The sequence below is a fragment of the Rhipicephalus sanguineus genome, chromosome 1 (assembly GCF_013339695.2).
Source record: "Rhipicephalus sanguineus isolate Rsan-2018 chromosome 1, BIME_Rsan_1.4, whole genome shotgun sequence".
Taxonomy (NCBI): domain Eukaryota; kingdom Metazoa; phylum Arthropoda; class Arachnida; order Ixodida; family Ixodidae; genus Rhipicephalus; species Rhipicephalus sanguineus.
This window is the reverse complement of record NC_051176.1, coordinates 28,937,572-28,964,868: the sequence shown is the minus strand read 5'-3', so window position 1 is coordinate 28,964,868 and position 27,297 is coordinate 28,937,572. Positions and strand designations below refer to the sequence as shown.

Sequence of the window (27,297 nt, the reverse complement as noted above, 5' to 3'; positions counted from 1 at the left end):
TTCGAATAAGGAAAATATTCTATTCGTATTGACATTTTGAATATTCCCACAGCCCTACTAAATATGCATGGTGGTCTGTGGATATGATGTTATAAAATGTGACATACTTCAATATACTGAAAATTTCGTTACACTGAGGTTCGAACTTTACATGTTCCTAAAGATCACAGCAATGTAAACATGTATCTGGCATGCTGCTATACTGCTACAGGTGATAAATGCTACAATTTGCCATTTTCATGATCTAAGTGATGTGCATAAATGAAAATTAATAGGGCTTGAAATGTAGTGATAGCGAGTGCTTGCAAACTATTGACTTGGGTAGCTTGTTACAAAGGGCAGGCATGTGCTTAGTGAAAGCACCAGAGTGTCTTCTGCCAACATGAGAGCAGTTTCTGTCAAGAGTGGCTGCTCACACTGCTGCTTCTTTTCCACAACAAAGGCCACAATTCGGTAACAATTAATTAAACCTGTTACTTTATTCCCATGTGACGACCTAACTTAATTTCTGCTGCTTGTTCAGATGGAGTATCTCAGTATTGGCATCCAGTACAAGCTTACTGCCTTACCACTCCAAGGTCTCTAATTAAGGAAATGTTTGACCACTCAGACTAATTGTGGAGAGAGTTAAACACCGAGTACCACAGCTGATGTAACTAAAAGTTGCGAATCGTTTTAGTTTCAGGGCATGCCAAGCTAAGGATAGCTGTATGCTCATGATTCACTTTAAAAGGCGACAGAGTAATTTTATCCAACAGGTTTAGGCAGTATTTACTAATGGAGTTAAGTAGGCTGCTGTACAAGTAAAATATTAGCGTTATACCTGCATATCAATTTAGATTAAGCCTTCAACGTAGAACATAAGGTCATATATCTTCTCTCCTCTGGTAGAAAGTAACTGTCCAGCTGTCACGAGCACGCAGCAGGCATCGTCAAAGTTCTGGGCATGCGGATCCATAGTTTTTTGGCTCATAGCTGTCTCCTGCTTGCCTTGCTGGCATTTAGAAACAGTTGAATGACGCCTAACGACTTTCACATCTACCAGTACTGCAATTCCATCAGTTCCCGCTTTTGCATCTTCAGCAGCGCAGTTCCCACGACCAGCAACTGCAGCTCCTTCGGAAGGATGACACTCCCAAGTCCCCTGGCTACACGTGTTATTTCGAGCAACAGCATGATAACAGCACGGTGGGTGTGCACGTCGCAGAAAGCGTTTGCTGAGCTGTGAATGGATTGTGCAGCTGGATTATCTCATGTCACACTTTCAGAGACCTGCAGAAAGCGGGAATATTAAAGAGAAAAAAAGGCTGCTGTTGGGCTGCGGTCATGAATCAGTGCAGTCCCCAAGCGACTCCCCATGATGGCTTAGTGGCTGAGGTAGTGCGCTAATGGCTGACGCTATATGTGCACTAGTGGCTAAGGTAGCTTAGTGTGCTGCTAAGCGAGAAGATGTGGGTTCAATTCTAGCCACAACAGCTGTATTTCTCTGGGGGTGAAATGCAAGAACACCTGTACTTAGATTTAGTGGCCCACTAAAGGACCCCAGGCAGCATGCCTCATAATCGTAATGTGGTTTTGGCACGTTAAATTCCAGAATTCAACTCTCCCTTGTTACCTCCTTTTCCAACTGAATAATTGGCTCGTCAGTTGTGCTCATTGTGTGTTCATATAAATGGCTTTGTGACAGCATTAAAGGGGTAGCTCATGTAGTATTTCCAGTGCACATAGTCTACCGCACCAGTGCACATGTGCCGCGTTGTTCCAGCAGATTGTTAAAATACACTTTCAGGTGCCTCAAAGCTCTGCTTTTATACGTTTTTATAAAAAAAAGCACACTTGAAGAGTCCGTGTACAATCGAGGAATATGACGCCACATGCACTATCACTGCTCTTTACTGCCTGGCAGTTCTTTCCTAAAACGTGTTTAAAGCGACCGTGACAGTTTTGATTATGTTGTATACACGCATTGAGCCGGTAGAACAAGTCCTAAGGATCATTAGCCAAACAATTTACACTCTCTGCATAAACTGTATCATTTATTCCAATGCTTTAAATATGCGAACCGCTACACATTGCAGTCGCTCAGCCAAATGGTGTTCTTAATAGTTGAAACACTTCATTTTTTTTTTTGTCTAAAAAGAAACAGTAACAGAAAGAGAACACACAATCGCAATTTACTACCAGACTTGGGGACTTCCGTTGGACAGCGAGGCGCCATCTTCCTGTGTTACAGCATGCTTCACGTTGACACGAGCTGCACGATGTTCATGTCGAGGTCTCTTTTTTTGGACACCATGAATCGCCCATGTGCATTGTGGGCTGCAAATCTAGTGATTGGCAACATGTCAAGCTGCGACATTGTGTAAGGCAATTGACAAGTGGAGTCGCTTCAGTTCAGTGAGCATCAGGCTCTCGCTATCCGATCAATGCCAGGAACCGCGCATCTGCGGCTGTAACTTTACCGCCGAAGACACAACGACATTGCCCATGTTTGCGCTTGTCAGTGATCATTCTCAGATACCTTTGGTTTGTTCACATACTTCTTGGTGTCTGCAGATTATTGGCATACTGGAGCATAAAATGTGAGCAGCCAGTATCGACCTGCTGCACAGATGTGCCGCCTTCTACGTGGCCATCACATGGTGTTGATGTATGAATGATTTCATGATGCCGTAGTCTAAACACTGACAAAAATGTAAAAACCTTTCAAAACACTGCCCCAGTTTCACAATGAAACTGGTAGCACATAGATGAAGAAACTTTGCCACCGACGTCATTGTCTAGAGACTATTTTCTCCAAGAATCTGATACAACTGAATAATACCTTGCATTTTGTTCCGTCTTACAATAGCTGAGTGGTTTAGTGCTAGCGTGGAAATTATATACTAAGGATGTTCTGTATCATCGAGCTGGTAGTACTATAGCGGCTAGAGTTTCATGTCCTGCATTTACTTTAGGATCCAATATTACTCAAGGGCTGTTTTTGATAATATTGATGCCTTAGGTCTTCTAAATCTGTCAGTACAGAGTGAATTGTCATTTGCCTTTAGCGTCCCCTTAACCTATAACTTTTAAGCGCAAAACACCACACGCAAGAAAGAGGACACTGCCTTGTCTGTCATATTTCTTCTGTGTTTTTTGTGATAGAAGGTTATTATGGATACACACCATGCATTGTGCTGAATCCCTTTAACCTGCTTGGATTGCTGACAAAGTCCATATTGAATGCGTCTGTCAATCACAAAGTCCAAGTCAAGTGCACTATCTGTAAACATTGTTTCGTACTGTTTTTGTTCTCTCCTCTGCCATCTTTCCCTTCTGATTCTCTTTGCCCACAGAGAATAGCATAGAGGCATGTGAAGGTTTCATTCTTTATTATACATGCTCTTTCACATACCCTTCAATTCAAAATTGTCAATTTTGAGATCACTGGTGCTTAAAAGAGCTGTGTATCTAAAAGCCTGATATTTCGACAGAACTGTTACAACGTGCCACATTGAGAATGTGCAAAAGCGGCATCTGCTCAAGCATAGCCTGCACGTGATGTGCATCATCAGCATGGATTGAGACTTGACAGGAAATGACTGACCCCGACGACTAGTGTCAACAATTACAACGTACTGAACTGGGCCAGTTGGTTCTGCATGTGGGCGCGCTTTGAAGACGCGGCCAGGGAAGAGACAGTATCGATCCGGTCTCTTCCCTGTCCACGTCTTCAAAGCACACCCACATCATCCACAACATTACAGTCAACTGCCGATTTTTGAGACGCCCAATTTTTCAGACATGCTCGAAAATTCGGACACTTTGGCGGCACCGTCACAAGTCCCATAGACGTCACTGTTTGAGAACGTCTGAAATTTTGGATGCGGAAACCCTTCGGCGTCCGATTTTTCGGACTTTCTGCCCAAATTTCTGAATCTGCACTTATTAAAGCCCCCACATCTGCCTCATACGTCGTCTCCTAGGTTTGAACCAGCTCTTTCGTGGGTCGATCTGTTTGCAGACATAGCAGTGTTCGAAAGTCAGCTTTGCAGCAATGCTTAAGTGTTCGGATCGAAAATCCGAAGGGGCCACTGTCACGGTGCAGTGCGGTGATGTCTTTATGGATAAGCTTTGGGAATGCACGGTGGTGTGATGGCTGTAAACGCACCGCACCAGTACGACATATACCCCGGTCACACTGGCAAGTTTAGTGTCATTTTGAGCGAGTGCACTTACGCCCCCAGAATGGCACTTTGGCAGCGCGCTGCTACACGAGAAAGGGAAGTGCACTTTGGAAATGATTGTAATGGCGATGGGTACTTAAGTAGCACAACAGGTATTTGTTATTTCAGGCAATGTTTTTTAATTAATACTGTGTTACAGCTATAACCAGCCCTTAAAATAAAATTTACATACAAACGCGGCGGCTGCAGCCATTGCACGGCGTGCGCTGGGCATGCCCCTGGCGGTCAGGGCTGTAAACTGCCCGAGAACGAGAATAGCAAAGTAGTTTTTTGTATTATAGTATGTTTTAATGCATAAGAATATTCCTAATAAAGAAAACGATAGTTCAAAAATGCTATGAACTCGGCTTCGGATAATAACCTATTTATTTTCGAGCCACTGCTATCGAGGCTAGACACTCCGTCTCGGCGAAGTGAGTTTGGCGAACGCACTCGCCGGCAAGTGCGCTTTGCAGAGAGTGTCACTAAACGTTCCCGTGTGACAGAGTGCGAATGGCACTAGCGGCGAAGTGCACTATCTCAAAGTGCACTTAAGTTGCCCCGTGTGACAGGGGTATTAATCGCTTACAACCCTTCTTCAGCTAACTGCTCGGTAGTGCATGAGCCCTAGCGCAGTTGTAAGCATACTGCACGCTTTTAATAGGTGACAACCCAAAGACGCCGTGCTGCTGTTCATGCTGCCTCTTTGTGTGAGACCGCTAAGTGTGAGGAACGAAAGCAGCTTGCCATTGCCGTGCCCGTGTGCAGTCAGGAACAGAGTGAGCATCACGAACACTTCCTTGACGAACGTGTGCGTACGGTAAAGCAAGTCAGCCTAGTTCGCGAAGTTCTGCACACAACTAAGGACCATCAGCTGCACACGGCAGCAAATACCGTGTGTCGGCTAAGATTTTCATACAGTAGCGCATCGTTTGCACCCTCGCATTGGGGAAATAGCCAGACGAGTCGTCCGCTCTTCCGCCACAGCATCATCGCTTCCAAACGCTCCATGCGAGAGAGTTGTAATTTTTTCCGCGTTTTCCTGGCATCGGCGGCGCTCATCATGAGACGCAAATTTGCAATTGGCAGTTGGCACGTAACTTAAGCGGGGTTCACGGCAGGTACTGCATGTATTCGCAAGAATCTGGGCACACACCAAAATGCCTGATAAGTGTTCTGGGAGGCATTGGAGCTATTTTGAATGTGGCTGTGGTGATTTGACTGCTCCAGTGGAACAAAAAAGCTTAATTTGTTTTTTCAAACTGCCCGATTTTTCAGACGATTTCGCGGTCCCTAGGGAGTCCGAAAAATCGCACGTTGACTGTAGATTAAATGTTTTAACCACTCTCTAGCTGCTTTGTCCTGAATGCATGTCCTGAATGCATGATTTGGAGTCTAATTTAAGCCTGTCTCAGGTGAACGTGGAAATGGAGGAATGCATTGGAGTAGCTTAAAATAGTGTAGCACAAGCTTAACATAAGTAAGAAGGCACAGCAGGCATGCATTCTGTGTTTTCTTCTTGTCTATGCTCCATTTTCTTTGAGCTGCATTATAACAGGAATCTATACCAGCTTGCCCAGTTCACTACGTTACTTAATGTTTAGGAGGTGAAAAATATGTGAACACGGGGTGTTGCTGGAGCCGACGTTTCTACAAGTGAACTCACCTTCTTCAAGGGCTCTTGAATGCTACGTGCACTATGAAAACAAGTATAAATTAAGCCTTCCTTCTAGGAATTTCCAACCGTGCTTATCCCCATGAAATTATCATTGTCAGATGGTGCTTCCTTGTGACAACCACAATTCAGCGAAACGTCTACCTCCCTTTCTACCCTTCGACGTGAATCTCTGCCGGTTTCTTTCTTTTTCACAGACTATTCCTCTTTCCTTTTGACTCACCCAATTCAGCACGCTGGCCCCTCGTTCTCCCCCAGCCCAACCCCCGTTGTTTAGGTTGGAGGAGAGGGTACGAAGCATATATGCACAAGCGCCAAGGAAAGCCTTGAAGAAGACAAGTCTGCTTGTCGAGCGACACCCCGCGTTCACGAATTTTTCATCTCTTCCGTCTTCCCCTGAAAGTTTAGCAATTGCTTGTGGTCGCTAATAGTACAGTAAAGAATGTGCCTTAATAGTGGTACTTGTTGAACCACCATTTCATAGCAGTGACTTCTCAGTGTAATGCAACTTACTGTAGCATGGTCATCTGCATTAAGGTGAATTGCTGTTATGGCAGCCCTCATGGATAGGCTTTTTCCTTGCATCAGGCACTACACAAAAAGAGGGTTCGTAGCAGTCCTTGAAACCCTTTAAAATTCTAAAACAGCGTTTTCAAGGCCTTGAAAACCTTTAGTTTTCTTGAGGTCTTTAAATTTCCTTGAATTTTGTCAATATAGACTTTCGTAGAACCACTCTTTAGTGGATTTTTCTCAACACCTTGCCACTACACAGTCGAGCCAACACGGCATCCACCAATGTATACCATAGCAGGCCAGACTTCAGCCCCCTGTTCGCACTGAGGTGCTAGCATCAATTTCTCCTGCTTCTGGTCGATCCAAGAGTACTTCTGCCTCCATTGGGGCAGAGAAAAATAAGCCACCAACATGGCAACAGGGAAAACGTCAGCAGAACTAATGTTTTGAAGGGAATTACGAATTTTATGAAGAGAAAGCCCGTGGACATCTGGCAGACATTTTCAACTGGGCTAAGCAGCATTGCTCGCAACTTCAGAGCTGGCGCCCACTTGATTGCCAGTATTGTCGTAAAACCTAAGGGTCTCTGCTTGTAAACAGTTGAGACAAGGCATTTGAAACTAAGACGGCATAGCAGCCATCCTTGATGGAGTACTTTAAGTGTCACTGCCAGCACTGCTCATAATGGCCACTCTGTCATAATGGACACACAGCGGTCTTCCGCAAAGACCGGCGAGACACTGGCCGCAGTGACAATGTTACTGTGTTTTTCCTTTTTATTCTCAAAGGGACCATCATTTCCCACGACCGTAGAGGAGGGAAGAGTGCTACATATTGCCTCTGCCACGAGCCACAACCGCGAGCAGACTTTGCTCCCTTGTTCCTATTGAGGCATCACCCTCTCCCATTTCTGATCATTCCAAAAGCTTTTGTTTGATGGGGTGGAGTAAAAGAAACTGCGTTAATTGATTTGGGAGCCCGTTAAGACGTAACGCAGCAGCAGCAACGACCAAACCTAAGCTCACCTTCGTTGTGGGGGACTTGATGTGCAGATTATTGCGGTGAAGTCTTTTAGAGCTGCAATATGCCAGGAAAGTACAATTTCCAGCAGTCATGGTTAAGCAGTGGTGCTTATAAGGAGTGGATTTCTCTGGATACGGCAAACGCACGTTGGGTAAAGTGCAAATCACGTGGGTAAACGTTCAACATATCATCAGTGGTCGAGTCAGCCCTCAAAAGATGAGCGCAAGACACATTGGGAACTTGAAAGCGACTACAGTGCATAGTGAGCAGCTTGTACAAAGCACACAAGTGTGTGTCCGATGCGGAGGTACTGTGGATCATGAAAGTAACATCACACTCTTCTTACAACTTGTCATCGCATACATTCAAGAAAATGTTGCCAGACAGTGAAAGTGGTAACGCATTTGCCTGCAGTGAAAAGAAATCTGCACACCTTGTGTGCCATGGTTTGAGATAATTTTTTCTCACGTGCCTACAGCGTGAAATGGAGCAGTCTGAAGGTTAAATTGTTCAGTTTGATGAGTCTTTGAATGACTATACCTACAGAGAAAACACACTGACGTCCATTTGTGGCACTGAGGCACAACGCCCAGGCGTGTAACCACGAGATATTACACATGGGTGTTCATGGAGCATTTGACTGCCAAAGGCCTTCGGGAGAAGTTTTTCAGTGCCTTGGCAGATTTACCACTGGTGAAAGCTGTCCAGCTGTCTGTGGAGGGCCCCAACGTCAACATGAGGTGTTTTAAGCGAATGCAGTACCACCAAGTTCTGTGTTTGGACTTGGGCACTTGTGAACTGCATACATAGTGATTCCACTCCTGCGCCAACTGTGCCCAATTGGATTTACTGAACTATCCTGATAATATTGATGTAAATTGCGCCAAACTGCGCAACAGTCTTGAGTTTGGGGTAGTCGATCACCGGCACTTGCACTGCCGGCGTGTCATAACATGCGCAGCTTGATCTTGGGGCTGCCAAAGTCACAACCATGGACCAAGAATTATTCTGCTGAATACGCAGCGCTTGCACATGCATCTCGAGTAAGCCACGAAGCCATGCACGGTGGCAACACTGCTTCTGTTGTTCAAGTCGGCTTGACGGCAGAACCGGCTCTCTGCAGAGGCTCGTGACATCTAGGTAGGCCAATTGGTAGCGAGAAAGTGTGGCTGCGATTTATCGGCTGACGTTGTGTGTTCAAGAAACGCTGCTAATAGCTTGTTTCAAGCGTCACACGACACGTAATTAAAGCGATGTTCAGTAACAGCTACACGCTTGTTGCTAAAATGTCTGTGACTTCTGTTTCTGGACATTGTGGACTGAAATCTGGGAATGCTGGCAGTAGATATACGGAACAATATTGAATTTTCTGTGATTCGCATCCATGGAAGAGCACGTGAACGGTGAGAACGTGTTAACACTTTTCCCTCAAATACACTTTATCTATCGATCTTCATTTAGAAGAGCTTTTTCGTAATTCCTTCTACCAGCACGTCCGGGTTTGTGATTGCTCTTGCAGTGAATACCCTTTAAAAGTCCCTGCCCTTTCGAGCTCGTGAGTGCTAGGATCCCATTTCGAATTTTCGCTTGCTCTTTTAAAAATGTCATCTCAATAATAAAAGCATGCCTCCTGGTCGGAGCAGCCGCAATTAGATTTTAATATGCACAGCCGTCAGTAGCGGGCCTGTCGCTGATGGCCCTGGTGTCAGAAGGCCTACTGTGAAGTGGCTACACTATGTTACATGTCCATCCCTCGCTTTCCAGGGTCAATAGCTCAGGGTAAAAAAAAATCACAGTTTTGCTTAAAAGCGAAGCAATGAATGCGATACCAACAAATTGTATTGTTATACGAAGTAAGGCTAGCAGCTAACTCTTCTGGATCCGTTCTCGCATAACCTAACAAAACGCTGGTTCAAGGGAAGATGGCCGTTCCAGGGACCGAAGCGGTTTTCGAGCTGTCACTTTTCTATACGCGAAGTAAGTGTTCAAAGCACAGCAAGTTTATGAGCCGTCTCCTGATGCCTCGAGATAGCGCATGCGCCAGCGACGCAGCCCCCCTCCCATCTTCAGGCGTCCCTTCATGCTCCTTGCGGAAGTTTGGCGGGGCGTTTCCTCTCCGTTTGATGAGCAATCGACAGCAGGCCTCGCACAGGGGGTGATGTTATCGCATGCACCCTCTATGCGACAGAGACGGCTGGCTAGTTTCATCTCTGCTTCAGCCACGTTCGTTGTGAGCGCTCACGAGCTTTTACTCGCGGGTAGAACATACGATGCGTGGGGTGATGTTATCAATTTGAAATTTATATAGAAAGTGACGGCAATGGTGACGGCAAAAACCCGTCGAGAGTGCCTATATAATTGCTATCACAATTAAAAGGAAAAAAAAAAGAGGAGCCATTCTACTCTGTGAGGTGGATGATCAGTGAAGCTGTTTAGCGCACGGTAGAGAGGTGACATGGTGGAGGCCAGTTTGGTATGTAAGGCCAGGTTGTTAATGGCCAGGCTGTTAACGTTCAATAAGCAATATTAATGCGAAAGTCTTCGATGCCTCATCAAACACAAAAATTGACCGTCGGCGGCGTCAACACGAGTGACGCATATATCATCACATGATGACGTCATAGTGACATCATAATCGTCAAAGCTTGTGATGTCATCATGACGTCATACTCCATGACATCAAATAATGACATCATCACATGACATTCGTCGCTTTGCACTGCCTTTGTGATTGGTGTGTCGATTATGAAGGCAGTGCAAAATCAGGTGATGTACAGAAAGCTTGCTATGTCTCCAATCATGGAGGCGGTGCAAAATCACGTTAGGTGCAGAAAGCTTTTGAAAGGTGGTGGTGGTACATCAACTGAGAAGAAAAAGAAGATGGCTTTTACCTTGAAGTTGTCTCAGGCGAATGCATAATGAGCATGAATGGAGTGGGCACGAGAGCAGTGGACTTCACGCCACTCTAAGCCACTATTTTTTCACCATGCAGGCCTTACTGGCGATTATCCTGCCGTGGTTATCAACTTCGTCTGCTGGCTTGGCGCATGCAAGTGCGCCAATACCGTCAACAAGCCTCGTCAGTGTAGCCGATCAACACATGCCGAGCACTGACGCCCCTTGGATACTCTTTGATGACCGGCCAGCCCCATCGACAACGACATCAATTGCCACCAGCAGTTTTATCAAGGAACGCCTGGACGTCGCTTTCAGTGGGCACGAGAGCAGTGGACTTCACGCCACTCTAAGCCACTATTTTTTCACCATGCAGGCCTTACTGGCGATTATCCTGCCGTGGTTATCAACTTCGTCTGCTGGCTTGGCGCATGCAAGTGCGCCAATACCGTCAACAAGCCTCGTCAGTGTAGCCGATCAACACATGCCGAGCACTGACGCCCCTTGGATACTCTTTGATGACCGGCCAGCCCCATCGACAACGACATCAATTGCCACCAGCAGTTTTATCAAGGAACGCCTGGACGTCGCTTTCAGTGGGCACGAGAGCAGTGGACTTCACGCCACTCTAAGCCACTATTTTTTCACCATGCAGGTGTGTACTCCTTCACTGTACGCTAAAAAATCTAGCAACCGCTATCTACTACTGTTCCCGTGCCCACGGGTTTTGTGCGAGACCTTGAGCGAATGTTTTTCAATGGCGTATCTCTTGCTTTGTTCCGGTGACATCGAAACTAACCCTGGACCTAACACTCGTACCGCAGTGCAACAAGAATTTGACGACCTGCCCGAAAACCCTGCCGATCAAATGAAAGTATTATTCCGCATGTTGAAAGACGTACACTCGCGCTCTTTACAGAGCTCTAAGTGTCAGTCCGAGCTTGCTGCTGATGTCAAGGCAATTAAATCTGGACAAAAAAGTATTCAGGTAGAAATTACTGGCATCCGGCAGCGGCTTGATGAATTGGAACAAAAATCTAAAAAACTGGATGATATGACGGAGGAACTAACAAGTGTGCAAAAATCCGTGGAAGAACTAACTGACGTGAATTTCCATGTGCAATCTAGACTAACCGAGCTAGAGGACAGGTCGAGAAGGGACAATTTAATCTTTCACGGAATTGCAGATTCTAAAGAAACTTGGCAAGAAACCGAAGCGAAATTAATCACTTCCATTTCTGCTGTTCTTGACAGTTCTCCCAGCGAGTCATTTCAAAGAGTTCACCGTTTAGGAAACTTTTCACCTACAAAGTGCCGCCCCATTATCGCCAAGTTTAGTAACTTCAAAACAAAAGAAAAAGTACTGTCGCTGCGCAATCAACTAAAGGATAAGAACATCTCAGTCAGTGAAGATTTTTCTGTTGCAACACGACAGGCCCGTAAGAAATTAATTGACTTTGGAAAAGCTCAGACCGGTTCACCGCCACTTAAGCTGCGTTACAACAAGTTATTACTCAATAACAAATGTTACATGTACTTCCCAGAGTGCGACAAAGTTCTTGAGGTAAACAAACGCATTAATCATGTCAGTAATGCACGTACTTCGTCAGTGAACACGCCTACGTAGCGATGCGCGAGGGGAGGTGGCCGCAAATCACATCCTCAGGTATCAGTGCTTTTTTCAAACGTTAGAAGTGCACTAAACAAATATAATTCTTTATCATCAGCTATTGACTCATGTAGCGCAAAGATAGTGGCCTTAACAGAAACGTGGCTCCACGCGCATGTCCGTGATCAAGAAATCTTTGATGGTGCAAACCGCTTTCACATATACCGTTGTGATCGGACACTGCGCAGGGGAGGCGGCGTTCTTCTTGCCATTTCCAAGGATATTCCTTCTTCGTGTATTCACGTTAACACCGAACTAGAGCTAGTTCTGTCCATGGTAACCATCGGCTACCATAAGATCATACTAGGAATATGTTATCGCTCTCCCTCCTCAGCTTCAACGTTTGTCGATGAACTGCACGACGCAATTAATATAGTTTGTACACGATTTCCCTCGCATCCACTGTTTCTGCTCGGAGATTTTAACTTTCCTAGTATAGTATGGAACGCAAACGTGCCTTATTCATTACCGTCTTCACCACAGCCAAGTGAATTTATTAAATTATGTTCAGTATTTTCCCTAACACAACTTGTAACGTTGCCAACCAGGACGTGCACTGGAAATGCTACCATTCTCGATCTAATTTTAACAAATCGACCAGACTTTGCTAGCGCTATAACCTATGCGCCAGGGATTAGCGATCATTCATTACTATCGTTTTCATCTAATGCGCCGTGTCCTAAAGCAAACAAAAAGAAGAAAACTATCCGGGATTATAAAAAAGCAAACTTTGACATGATTAATAGTGAACTGGCAAATTTTTTAGACACATTTTTAAGCAGTTTTTACACCCGTTCAGTGCAATCTAACTGGGATATGTTTGCAGCTGAAGTAGATCGACTAACAAATAAGTATATACCTTGCCGCACTTTCACATCTAACGAGCGTGCGCCATGGCACAATGCTCACATCAAACGTTTATCGAATCGAAAGAAACGTTTTTATCGTGCTGCGAGAAGTTTACCTACTAACCACCCTCGCTGGAGTGCTTACAAATCTGCATCATCCATCTACATATCTGCACTCAAATCTGCTAAAGACAACTTTCTTACAAACGTTTTGCCGTCTATGTTACAAAATAACGCAAAAAGATTTTGGCGAGTCATTAATCCCCCATCCGACGATAATATCGCCTTGACTGATTCATCTGGTAATGAAATAAGTAAAGCCCATTGCGCTGTTGTTCTTAACGAATCTTTCATTAAAAACTTTTCCGTAGATAACCGTAATGAATTACCTAGCACGACTTCACAGAGTTATTCACCCATGCCATCAGTGATCATTGAACCTCTTGGAATTGTACGACTCATTGAAGCACTAAAAAATGATTCTTCTCCCGGTTACGATGGTATTAACACAAAATTTTTGAAAAATACTAGCGCTTACAGTTCCATTGCACTAACCAAAATTTTTCAACAGTCCCTGGACACTTCTACTGTTCCTAGTCAATGGAAAATCGGAAAAGTCGTTCCACTCCATAAATCCGGTAATAAAAACTGTTCGACTAATTATCGTCCTATTTCTCTGACTAGTATGTGTTGTAAAGTACTCGAGCATGTCATATTTACTAACCTAGTCAATTTTTTAGAATCTAATTCATTCTTCACGTCAGCACAACATGGCTTCCGCAAAACATATTCATGTGAAACGCAGTTAATATCCTTCACACATCACTTACATCAAATTCTTGATAAATCATCGCAAGCCGACTGCATTTTTTTAGATTTTTCAAAAGCTTTTGACAAGGTTTGCCATAGACTGCTCCTTTACAAACTACATCAACTTAATCTTGATGATAACCTCTTAAAATGGATTGAATGTTTTCTCACTAACAGGTCACAATTTGTTTTTGCAAACGGTCACAATTCTTCTTCTCGCGAAGTTCATTCCGGCGTTCCGCAAGGCTCCGTCTTAGGCCCCTTATTATTTCTCATTTACATTAATGACCTCTCATCTGTTATATCATCTACCATTCATCTCTTTGCAGACGACTGCGTTATTTTTCGGGAAATTACTAACGATAATGACGTCAATGTATTACAATCTGACCTTAACGCTACATCTAACTGGTGTGAAAATTGGCTAATGGACCTAAATATTAAAAAATGCAAAATCATGCGTGTGTCCAGAACTTCCACAACCCCGCCCCCTTACTATCTCAATAACATTCCTCTCGATTCTGTTAACTCTTACAAATATCTTGGCGTTCACATCACCTCTAATCTAAACTGGTCACCACATATTGAATACATTATTAACAATGCTAACCGCATGCTTGGTTATTTACGACGTAACTTTTCTAATGCTCCATGTGGCCTAAAATTGCAGCTTTATAAAACACTAATACGGTCCAAACTAGAATATGCAACAGCCGTGTGGGACCCCAGCTACGACAATTTAATAACTTCCCTTGAACTAGTACAGAATAATTCCGTTCGTTTTATATTGTCTAACTACAACAGAACTGCGAGCATAACAACTATGAAAACTTCCCTTGAGCTCCCTTCTCTAACATCTCGTAGAAAAGTTTCTCGTTTAACCCTATTTCACAAGATATATCACCATTCATTCCTGCACGACCAGCTACTTCTTCGCCCACAGCACATATCTCGCCGCATTGATCACCATCACAAAGTAGGCATCCCTTCATGTAACACGAAAACTTTCTTCACTTCATTCTTGCCACGTACATCAAAGGAGTGGAACAGACTCCCCGGTGACATTGTTTCCATAAATGATAATCACTTGTTCCGTACTGCATTAGCCAGCATTGTGTGATTAGGCTTTTATTTTGTTTTTATTGTATTAGCTAACAATGTATAAATATATTCTGTGATGTATTAGTATTGTATGTATTAGCTAACACTGTATTATACCAGTTTCAGTTGTATGATCCTACTGTATTCACTGCTTTTTGTTTTTGTTTTTTGTTTTTTTGTTGTTCCTGTTCAATGAATTTTCTGTACCCACCCCCCTCTGTAATGCCACTTGGCCCTGAGGGTAAAATAAATAAATAAATAAATAAATAAATAAATAAATAAATAAATAAAGGATGCTGTTAGTTTTTTTGCACTGCTCCCTAGAGGGCACTGGGGGGTTTTTGGCGTACAAATGGAATGTCCTAGCCATATGCAGTTTCACTGTAAAAGGAAAACCAAGTTTGTTAAATCATGTAGTCCCCCGTTGAATGCACTTTCGGACACTTTCACGGAAGCTAGACTTGAAGCGGATCTCCATCTTGTAGGCAATACGGCACATGTGAAACAATAGTCTGGAAGCACTATGAGAATGCTCTTGCTTCAGCACAAAGAGGCCGCAGAGAGAGGGAAGGGAGTATCGAAGGAGTTTGGCTTCTTGAGGCTCGCTAAGCGACGTCATGTTGCACCCAGCAATACAATCGATCGAGAAGAACCTGGCTTTCGCCTTGGAGTTGTCCTTGGGAGATGCATTAGGGACAGTGTGACTTTTTAGCATTGAGACAGTGTTGTAAGTTGCGGCATTTGTCTGCCACGTCTGCTGATAACCACACAGATGTATTTAGTGTTATTTCATCAAGTACAATTTTATTGATCCAGTATTCTGTTAATTTGGTAGTGTCGAAAATAATCTGAAGAGGTTATTCCAGAACACTCAACTGCATGACGCCTGTATTTTTGTATTATCGAGTGAAATAGGGAGTGTTCCTGAGATGATTTTCCCTGTGAGGTTTAGAATGAATCGAAATATTTCTAGCTCTTGATAAGAGCCCCGTAATAGTTACTCAGGGTGCTTGAATGCAACTCATTTGCATCTCCAATGTACTCCAAGATGTGAAATTAGCTGCTCCAAAGCACTACAAAATGAAAATTTTGCTGCTCCAAAAATTGCTCCAGATCAAAAGTCTTCGGTGGCATCACTGCATACAATACATAACGCTTGCATGGCAGCAAGTGGGGCCTTTTCTTTCAAGCCTCCATGCCATTTTTCACAGTGCACCAACACGAAGAGAAGGTTTCTCTTCTGTGCCAGTCTAAACGACATTTCCTCTCAACATTGCTACTCATCGCTGGTTAGAAAATGTTGCTGTGATCAAACGTGCCATAGCGCTGTAGATTGATGTGAGAAAGTACGTGGAATGCACAGAAAAGAAACAGGTGAACTTTGCTAAAGTGTGTTATTCACACAGCTCTTTGACTTTTGCCAGGACCCCCTGCTGTTGGTTGAACTAAAGTTTGCTCTCATGATTTTAAAACCATTCCTCATGGAATACCAACTGGATAAACCACTGATGTGCTTTTTGAAGTAAGATCTGGAACATCTCACAAGAAAGCCTCTAGCGAGATTCATGAAGGGCAGCGCTTTCAGCTTCTGCTGAAACTGTCGGCATGCTCAAAATGGACCTCGTAAACCCGAATAACCATGTATCCTCCGAGAAAGTTGATATTGGCCATGAAGCTGAACCAGCAGTCAAAGCTGCGAAAGTGACTGCCACAGATTTATTTGCCTTTAGGATGGAATGGAAGCAGTTCCTTATAAGTAGTACAGTCAAGAAAATTTTGGATAAGAGTCTGTCATCATTCGATGTCTGCTAAATGTCCTTAAAGCTGGACGAGTGCCTTGCAGGCTTCAAGAAAGTCTTAGACACGCTAACTGCAGTTAGAAGAGTGCGCAAGCATGAGCGCGATTCTGTCCTTGGCGAATACACAGAACTTCTGCAAGAGAAAAAACAGAACTTGCGGGAGTTTGATAGGCACTCTTCTATCCTAGACGAGTTCTTTTTTAAGCTATCGAGGGATGGCTCATCCTATGTGTACTTGTGGAACGTTGCCCGACTTCTTGTCTTCAGCATCTATCGTCAGGTCTCTGTTCAAAACCAGGCTGGTGGCATCCTGAAAATTAGATTAAAGGAGTTGCATTTGCATACATCTGTCTCAGCTGCACATAACTGCTATCGGGCCTACTTGGAGGATAAAAAAACCGAACAAAAAAAACAAGTTGTCTAGCAGACAAAGGTGTCAAAGTGAAACCACATTGAGGACGAAATGGACGCTATTAAGATCAAAAAGAGGAGGTTGGAAGCAACGATTGCCAATTTGACAGCTTGAACTAACTACGCTGAGCGGGCACAAGCCACAAATGATATCACGTTGATTGTGAAGTTTGACAGCTTGAGAAAAACTGCAAAAGAAAGGACTCTGTAACTTGCAGAAATTCATGACAAACTGAAGGGAAAGCTTTGGAAACATAACCTTGAGTCCACTGTTTGAAAACAGCCCTCTTTGTGTATGTGTGTGCAATGTATCTAGATCATGACGTGAATCAGTTTAAGCTAGGGGTCGCCGACCTGTGGCCCGAAGTCTGTACCTATCTCACTTCCTCTCACTTCCTGTCTGAAGGCCGACATGGCAGTTTCAACCTCAAGTGGGCTTAGACAGGAAAAAAGAAAAATGAACATGATTTCTATTCCATTTTTGTACATTATTGTCAATTCGCCGAGTTTTTTCTCTGCCTGCAAGGAACCCCCCCTCCCCCCACACCACCCCCCGATTTGCTGTGCGGCCCCCGCTGTGTCGGCTTCATGCAGCTCAGTCCTCCGCCTCATAAAGGTTGCCAACCCCAGCCAAAAGGATATTGATGCCTGCAGAGAACAATGTATTACAATAAAGCCTGCAATAAACAAAAATGTGCTCTGAAAACGTTTTAGTTATCCATTGAGTGTGAAAATGTCCATGCTTGTGTGCAGTAAAAGATGTGCTTCCATGCTATGAAGGTGGTGGTGTCTTTTTTTAATCATATGAAAAAGTGTTGTTTCAAGTCCTTGAAAATTTTTCATCAGGGCCTTGAAAGTCTTTAAAAACCTTTGAATCTTTTTTTTTTTTTCGCGGTTGCTATGAATCAGTGCTCTTACTTTTTCCCGTTGTCTTTGTTGGCCAAGTCCACTGAGCATTGTGCTGGGCACTAGCTATGTTGAATTATGGCAAGTTTGTTCATGGCCACTGCATTTCATTTTGTGACATTAGTTATGCGTTATGTACAAAGAATCAAGAAGGATTCAGCACAGCATCACAACTTTTGGTCGTCATTAAGCATTGATTTAATAGGAGTCCTCCAAGTCTAATTTAATTACAGAACATCCGCATCATTTCAGCCTGCCGGACGACCATGCCTGAGGAATGATTGACATCAGAAACTTGTTGCAGGAGCAGTCTACTGAAAATATGTTAATAGAACTTTTTGTTGGGCTAGTTGGTACGTGCTTACTGAAAAACCAAAAAGACGCGTACCTTCAAGGAAAAAAGTAAGGACAGGACAGAAAGGGCGTCACTCGCAACTAACTTTATTCCCAGAGCATCAGCGTCATATATAACCACAGCGACCCTGCACGCGCACATCGCCTCACAAGCTCGTCAAAAACCCGCGATAACAAGATTAACTATTCGAAAAAAGAATCGATGAAACTAAATTCACCCCCACGCAGAGCAACAGATGTGTCACTAACACAGCATTCTTTCTTCTTTCTAATATAGTATGCTTCCATAATTTCACGCGCTAAGACATCGTTACTCTTTCCAAGAACGGAAACACTGGCAAACCCAGGCTCACACTTGCAGGAACCACAATGCACAGGCAAATGTGCTGAAAGTTTATTTTTCACCGAAAGTTCGTGCTCCCTCATCCTGTCGTTTATGCACCGGCCTGTTTGGCCGATATATACCCTACCGCAACTAAGCGGTAGTCAGTCACGATAATCAGTTTTATATTCAAAGAAAAGGAATCTGCATAGGTTCATGCGTGGCACCTGTGTTATGTAACATATTTTTAGCGGATTTTGACAGAGAAGTGGCTCAGGTTATTGACGATGCTGAAGTGAAGATTTTTAGGTATGTTGATGACTTTTTAATCATTTTTAAAGCTAACCCTTCTTTGACAACCACTAACTCAGTGGATGAGGTTTTAGCTGTTTTTAGACAACATGCCAAGGGTCTTTTATTCACGCACGAGCTTCCTGTTGGTGGTGTGCTGCAGTTTTTAGACCTGAGTCTCACTTTCTCGGAGACGCACATATGTTGGGCATATTGCCCACGCTCACGCAAGGCACTTCTTCCTTATGATGCCTCGCATTCGAAACTTGTGAAGAGGGCCGTTGCTTCCATGTGCCTGGAAGGAGCGCTGGTGAAATCTTGTCCTCATCGAATGCAGGAAAGTTTCAATAATCAGGTCACGAGGCTGTATTCAGCCGGCTACCCTGGTTCTGTCGTTGTTGCAGTCTCGGAAACCCTTTTTCAGAAACTGAAGGGATCGAGAAGAAATAGGCAGCCGATGGAAAAAAAGGCTCATGGTTATGCCATATGTGCACAAGGTTGCTCACAACCTTAAGAATGTGGCCAACAGGTACAAGGTACCCTTGATGTTCTCGGCGCCCCGCAAGTTGGCTAGCCTGTGCCCACGAATTTCTTCTGCACCGAGGCTCTCCCCGTGTGGGAAGAGGCACGCAAGGCCCTTTGTCGCCTGCTCGGTTGGCGTGGTGTACGAGATCCCGCTTAGTTGCGGTAGGGTATATATCGGCCAAACAGGCCGGTGCATAAACGACAGAATGAGGGAGCACGAACTTTCGGTGAAAAATAAACTTTCAGCACATTTGCCTGTGCATCGTGGTTCCTGCAAGTGTGAGCCTGGGTTTGCCAGTGTTTCCGTTCTTGGAAAGAGTAACGATGTCTTAGCGCATGAAATTATGGAAGCATACTATATTAGAAAGAAGAAAGAATGCTGTGTTAGTGACACATCTGTTGCTCTGCGTGGGGGTGAATTTAGTTTCATCGATTCCTTTTTCGATTAGTTAATCTTGTTATCGCGGGTTTTTGACGAGCTTGTGAGGCGATGTGCGTGCGCAGGGTCGCTGTGGTTATATATGACGCTGATGTTCTGGGAATAAAGTTAGTTGCGAGTGACGCCCTTTCTGTCCTGTCCTTACTTTTTTCCTTGAAGGTACGCGTCTTTTTGGTTTTTCAGTGAAAATATGTTGTTCTAATTGCTTTCACCTACATTTTGTCCTTTTATTCAATGAGTTGAGGGTTTTTGGACTTGAAAGATTTTGGAGGGTGAGCTCACCTGAAACAAGTTACAGCATCCTCTCACACTCAAGATTATTGTGCATGCCTCCCTGTGTGACACAGTCGACATCCCATGCTGATGTACCATTGCAACGAATAATAATAATTGTTGAGGTTTTACGTGCCAGAACCATGATATGATTATGAGATGTACCATAGTGGGGAGTCCATATTAGTTTGTTACCTCCTGGAGTTCTTCAAGGGGCACCTAAATCCAATTACACGGGTGTTCTTGCATTTTGCCCCCATTGAAGTGCAGTAGCCACGGCCAGGAATTGAAGCCATGTCTTCGAGCCTTACCTGCTAAGCTACCATGGTAGATGATGCAAGCACCAGTTAGAGAAGGGAGTAAAGACAGCCATGACATGTCATTGGCCATAGCCTTTGAGATTCAAGGGAGCCTTTGCTGAGGCATCAATCGTTAACGGTAGTAATCAAAGGAGGACGATGATGGCGGTGTCTATCAATTCACACAACCTGTCGCTTAGCTAGGAAAGTGACCGCAAGTGCAAGAGGTCGCCGTGGCAATGTGCAGTTCAGAGTATTTGTGGAGGACCAAATTTGCGTGCAAATTAATGAGCTTTCTAATACATAGTCCTGCCAAGCTCTATGAACTTTGGTGGACCATGCCACTTTGTTAAAATGATAGAAAAATTGAAATTGATAAGGAGATAATTACAAACTTTTGCAGTGGCACCTGCTCACAGCATAGACCACATACTTATAAAGTAAGTTGCCGGAGTCGTGAATATCCGCACTGTAACCAAAACAACATTCTTGAAAGGCTGTACATGTGCAAAACCAACAGGCAGCCACTCACTTCCGACTATCGAGGCACACAACTTGGGTGTAAATTTGCAAACGTTGAAAGGTTAACGTCCTCGGACCTGTGGTGCCAACATAATGAACACGGAAAGAAAAAAAAACACCATAGCAGCCGACTAACGTGTCGACCTCCTCGTTTGCTTACCACACTGCATCCAGACTATACGTTGAATGGCAGTTATGATTAAACACACTTTCGAGTTTCCGGGCACGTGCGTGATGTGAAAAACAGTGGAGACCATGAACCACCACTCTAGTGTTGCACGCCTTCGTTTTCGTTGAAGCTTTAAGTGACCCTTTCTAATGCAACTACTGCAAAACATTTTGTTGGCTCGGCACCAACCCGCAACTTTGATCGCCACGGCCACTACCGATCAGGCAACTAGCGCTCCTTAAGCTTAGCGTGCGGGTTGCAACGTGGCATGCCGTTGCGGGAAGTTTTCCCAAGACAACAGGGATATCGGGTGTAGAAGATATCGCACTCCCGGGCAGCACACGTGAAACGAAGTTTTGGTTCGCGGTCGGGAGAACAGCCGTGGCAACTATCCTGAATAAGTCTTCCAAGCTTGTAAGTCTGCCTGCTGGTGGCAAAGGCGAAAGCTCGAATGTGCCTTAAAGCATCGCCACTTGCAGGGGTATTGAGATCGCATGCACGATGTCTGTGCTCTATGACGACGCAACTATTTTCCCAAGAGAAAACTGAATAGCCAGACAGCAGTAACGTGCACTTCATGCGGACGCAGGTGCCCGATTGGAGCAGAACGTGCGGGCGAAAAGCGGCCGGAGCAAAGGGCCAAAGGCTTGTCCTCCGTAGCCTAGGCAATCACTCCCCCTCCTCACACCACGTGCCCGCGCCTAGCTCCCCTCCTCCTTCGTAATGCAGTGGTTGATCTCTTCCCGGCCAGTCCGCCTCCACTGAGACCGCACTCGCTGCCTCGCTTCTCTTTGAATTTTCCGGCAGCCGCATTATAACATGGAGTTCTATGGGAGGGTAAACAGGAGTCAGAAAAAACTGCATTTTAACCGGTCCCGCACTGGTGACGTTATAAATGGTCTGAACTACCTGCGTACCAGTCCAACTGCACTTCTTTCTCAAGCAGCCACATTCGTTTGAGTTTACTTCACTGCTTTCTCTCTTACACTGAGTATAATTTTTCATTCCATTCATGGCGCAGTCCTTATCTTCTTTGTCGTTCTTCAAGTTTCAGCTTCGTAGGTTATTACTGGTAGAATACTCGCGTTTAAGACACATACCTTGTCTTGTTCTGGTTGCCAATTTTCTACGGCTAACTACTCTTAGAAAGTTATTTCTCAGCGCCTTCACATATCAGAACTTTCGGGAACCCTGTCACTAGTTGTGTAGTAAAAGAATGCTGTCTAATCAGATTCAACATGGACAGCGGTGTACATTCTGAAATGTACATGGTGAGCCATGGCGAATGTGCTTTGCCATGTAGATGAAATTTCTTACCTGTGCTCGCTGCTGTCGTTGTGCTTCAATTGTTACAAGCCCAGCAGAGAATGAGATTCGTTATTTGCAGTGTTTATGATTTTCAAGGCCAAGAGAGGACACTGCAGTAAAAAAATATGGTGAAAATACTCAGCACTCTGCATTGATGCATAGCTTGAGCTCTCTCACACGTTTTCCTGATTGTGATAATGAATGTCTAGTGGTGGCTGCACACATTGGCCTGCGCCTGCAAATATTAGCCATGCATATGAAGCTGTACACCATCTCTGTTCATTTCCATAATGCTTTCAATGAAGTGTTTCACCGACTCTATATGTTCTGGTACAGTGTGAAGAAAACAGCAGCACAAGCATGTCTCCAACACGCTGATATATTGGTACAGGTAATAAATACAATAATTTGTCATTTTGCATGATATGGTATAGGTAGCCATCTGATACCATGGTGGCTAGCTTTCTTTTCACTGCAGATGTGGTGATGCATGTGTGTCACTGCAGCAAGTCTATCAATGGAGTCACAAATTGGCTAACGGTCCATGGCCAGTGCTCCTCACCAGCTTAGGCACACCACTTTGCAACATTGCTGCTGTGTAAGCCATCATGACGGAAAACTGTCAAACGATGCTGGATGACATTTCGACAAGTGCTAATAAGTGTCAGCATACGAAATTGTGCATGATGTGCTTGAATTTTGCAAAGCGTCTGCACAATAAGTGCCCTGGCAGGTGACTCCGAGGACAAAACCTGAGTTCACTATCGTCAACCAGACATGAAGTGACTAAGGAATGGTGCCATTCATCATCACCCAAATAAAAATATCTGAACACAGCCATCACCAGGGGAGGCTTGTGTGGATCCACTTTGGGTATGAAAAAGATGTCACCTGGGAGTACTATGTGTCCTGCTATGCCAAATTATGGAGGCGACGAGGCGAGCACCCAGAAGTAGGCGGCTTGATAGATAGATAGAGAGATATGCTTTGCATTTAAAGCTATTTTCAAATTTTTGCGTTTTTGTTAAACCGCATGTTTTAACACAATTTTCAAGTGTAATGGCGAGCACAAAACCACAAAAATTATTTTTAAAAGAAAGTGCAAATACCAAAGTCAATATGTACCAAGTTTTATTATCCTCAGTTTCATCTGTTTGCAGCAATAAATATCTGAAATACAGGTATTTTGTGCCCTTTACCATGTTTGTGATTTCTTTCCTCAAAAGTTCTTCGACAGCAGAGGGAAATAAAGTGCTCATAAGATTGCATTCTTTGACGGGAGTAAACATTGTGACCAAATAAGTGCACCATTTTATCGCTAGGTGCACTTATTTCAGAAAGTTCAGAAAGTGTGAAATTGGTGGAAAAGAGTTTTTTTTGTGTGTGTGTGTGTGTGGCCAAAATTTGCATATAACGTTTTTAGGCAAACAAATTTTTTCTTTCATAAAACTAACTACAAATTATTGTTCTAGTTTCACAACCTGCACGTAGAGTCAGTTTCATCAAAATCAGGAATGGGGATTGGGACCTTGTATTTGTTCTTGTCTAGACACACCCTGTGTTTTTTTTTATGTGTCGTGTCAACAGAAAATGACTGTACTGTCGTACTTTCTAATTCCTGGGGTCTCAATGCCAACAGTGACGTTGCACAAATGTTGTGCTGCTGTAAGTCATATAAGTCTGCAGATGAAAAATGATACAGAGCTCATGACAGCCACTCCTTTCCCTTGCTGCAGGATCACAGCCTTTCGGAAGCACATCAACCTTGTGAGCCCGCACCGACCATCCCCCTAAAGCGAAAGTGCTACAGTGACAATGGTGGGGCAGGAACCAGCAGCGTCGGTAGCTTCCCAATGGGCCGGTACCGACGAGAGTCACCCCCGGAGGAACCTACTGGCTCAACAGCCGTTGTGGTATCACCAACGGTCGGCGCATGCCGTGCTTTTGGTCTCATGATGGAGAACTGTGTCAGTGATATTCCCGAGGGCCCCAATAGGGACCTGGCAATGCTGGTCGCGTACCAAGCCCTTGTGAGGTTCAAGCTCACACTCAATGGCCACGGCAGCGATGTAGTAGACATCACGCTTGCCGAACTCTTCAGGACTTGAATGTGTCAACCAGCTGGCCCTGTGTGCTGCACACAACTGCCTAAACTGGTGTTGTTGTTGTTGTTGTTGTACAGTGGAGCAATCGTAAATCCACTGCTCTTTGTGTTAGCAGTGGTTGATACAAGGATGGATGTGCGTCCTAGTTGACGGTTTTTCGGAGGGTGAACTTTGTGGGCCAGTTGTTGGGTTTTCCTTTATGTTTGGAAATGGTTGCTGGTGTGTGCATTGAATCTGTGGTGTATAGAGGTGGATCGTGTGTTGTCTAAATGAAAAGAGAGACCGGTCTGCATTGGTGGCATATGCTAAGCATATAGCGATGCTTGTTAATTGTTTTTCTGTGCGTGTCGTCACCACTGCCTCTCACTGGCTAAGTGCTTATCGAGATTCAATGAAGTGTAAAGTATTGTACATTTTTCGCTAATGAAATGCTAAAGTACTAAGGTTAAATTTACTTTTAATAAAAATTAAAACTAAAACATTCTGGCATTCATGTGCATTCACTCAGTTTGTTGCTGATGACTGGTGGATGTGCAGGATAAGACTACCACTCCTGCACCATTTAGTATGTGTATTGTTCACTTCATTTTTTTTTAATTTGTTCTCATCATCGTGTATATCACATATATAAGACACAAACTTTCGCGTGAAGAAAGCCGACACATTGTGCATTATTTGTTATTTTATTCAGATGCATGGCTTCTTCTGGAGCCTGTTGCTGCATCTCAGCTTTAATCGGAAATTCATGCACGAGGATGTGAGAATTGGACAGTGGTGGTGAAATCACACATGCCACCAGTCTTTTACATTAAAAATGCCTATTCTCCTTATTTTGCTGAACTGCATGTACAAACTAGAAAGGGTGTTCATACACAGCAAGTGTTGCCCTGGGACACAAAAGAAAAGCTGCACAGAGATGTACCACTGCAACCATAATATTGACTTCACAAATGTTAAGTTGACAGCTACCGGTTCTACTTGGCAAAAACAAGTTTGAGCGCAGTAAAAAAAGCACATCATTGGTGGCCCTGATGCACGATGCCCCTGTAACCTGCATTCATTTCATTCCTTATGTATGCATATTGTGCGCTTTTAGACATAACGTTTAGCCCATGGAAACGGGGCATTCGTGTAATAATGGTTTGCTGTTTTTCAAAACCTTCCATCCTTGCTGCAGCTGTTGAAAACATTGTCTCATTGCGCGGCCCCTTGAGCAAAATATGGCAGGCGAATGAAGGGGTACAAAGCCCACTTGACTAGCGATATCATGTTACGACCTCGTCATGTGACGTCACAGATCTCCAAAATTTATGACGTCACATTGGTCCCGGAGGGAGTGCAGCAACTCCAGGGGGGAGGGACTGAGGAGGTGATTTAAGTGCGTGTCTCTCTCGCAGTAAATGTGGTTTTACTCTTGTACTTACTGAAACTTTAAACATGAAAGACCAACGGTATCATGCCGGGCTTCAGTCATGCACGTTTATTGACGTGTCTGGCTTATGCTTCAACTGCTGGTCATAGTAACGTGGTTGCCATGAAAAGGGTTCAAACAAAGCAGTGACATCTTTATGCTCCTCCGTATCCACTCTAGTAATCCAATGAGTAGGAAGTCTGTGGTAGCACTAAGGGCACACCTTATCACTGCTCATTCTTTTGTAATGGTGCTCGGGGACATGTGCTGAGAATTGGCACACATATGAGGCATTTGCATGTGTCTGTATTATTCCCTCATTCTGTATTCATGCATATGTGATTTGTGCTACAGACTATGTAAACTTGCCCAACTATGGTTGTTCTCGTTCAGACACATAACTACACAAAACAGCAGCGTAAAATGAGCTGACATGGCCAGCAGCATTGCTTGATGCTTAACAGGGACGCGCACTTGTTGATCATTGTCTTTAACAAAAAAAAAAAGTCACAGTTTCGCCGCAACGGCGAAGCAATGAATCCGATAGCAATAAATTGGAACGTAACGCGAAGAACGGAAAGCAGCTCGAAATTGTCAGCGCGTCGCTCGAGCCCAGAGGACGCACGAAAAGAATGCACACAGGACGAGCGCGAACTATCATGCGTCACAGCTCGACACTGGAAGCGCACTGCTCAAACATAAAGCAGGACGCACGAAACGAACGAATAGGTACACACAGGACGAGCGCGAACTGTCACAGTTGTTACTTATTTCTGTTTGAACAGCGCGCTCCTTTCGCAAACGCGGCTGCTGCGAAGTGACCTTCGTACGCTCTGTGGCTTCAGCGCGGACATCGCGGGGAAAGGACAAGACATACAACCGCCCGCTCCACCCCCCAGTCCCCCCCGGCCGCCCCCTTCTTTCCTCGAGATAAGCGCACGAAGACCAACGGTGTTCGCAGGAGCGGGGCGATGATCTTCAAAGCACGCAACGCGCGCACATCGCGCCATCTATGTGGCGAATAAGAAAGCATGCTGAAGGAAATGGTGTATATAAATAGCTCACCGTTAGCAGGCTGAAAGACGGTGCTGTTGGTGGCGTAACCGTCTAACGCCGCTAGCTGGAAAGCGAGAGGTCGCCCATTCGATTCCGCGCTTTTCTGAATTATTTTTCTTTGTGGCTTTTGTATATATATATATATATAGACATATACATATACGGTGCATGATGGCGGCGGCGACGGCAAAAATCGGCCGAGACTGTCCATATAATTGCCATCGCAATAAAAGTTGGAAAAGCGAGAGTAATATCAGTGTGACTTGATACAGCATTGTTGGAGCCAGAGCAGACTGCTGGGTGGAAGGCTCACATGATGCATCAAGCGACATTCCTTCTTGTTCTTTCTCATACTCCTTCCAGGT

At 44.4% G+C, this 27,297-nt stretch overlaps 1 protein-coding gene across 2 annotated transcripts in view; it reads left to right on the top strand.

Moving 5' to 3' along the window:
• Nucleotides 1–26,801, top strand: part of LOC119389965 (uncharacterized) — a 42,429-nt gene extending 15,628 nt beyond the window's left edge. Inside the window, exons 3-4 of one of the 2 annotated variants that reach the window (XM_037657439.2) lie at nucleotides 1,084–1,188; nucleotides 24,097–26,801. In XM_037657439.2, coding sequence (XP_037513367.1) covers nucleotides 1,084–1,188; nucleotides 24,097–24,468 — 477 coding nt within the window. In that variant the 3' untranslated portion in view covers nucleotides 24,469–26,801. The remainder of the gene's footprint in view (nucleotides 1–1,083; nucleotides 1,189–24,096) is intronic. The other variant, XM_037657448.2, reaches the window with a different exon arrangement.
• Nucleotides 26,802–27,297: the final 496 nt, after the last annotated feature.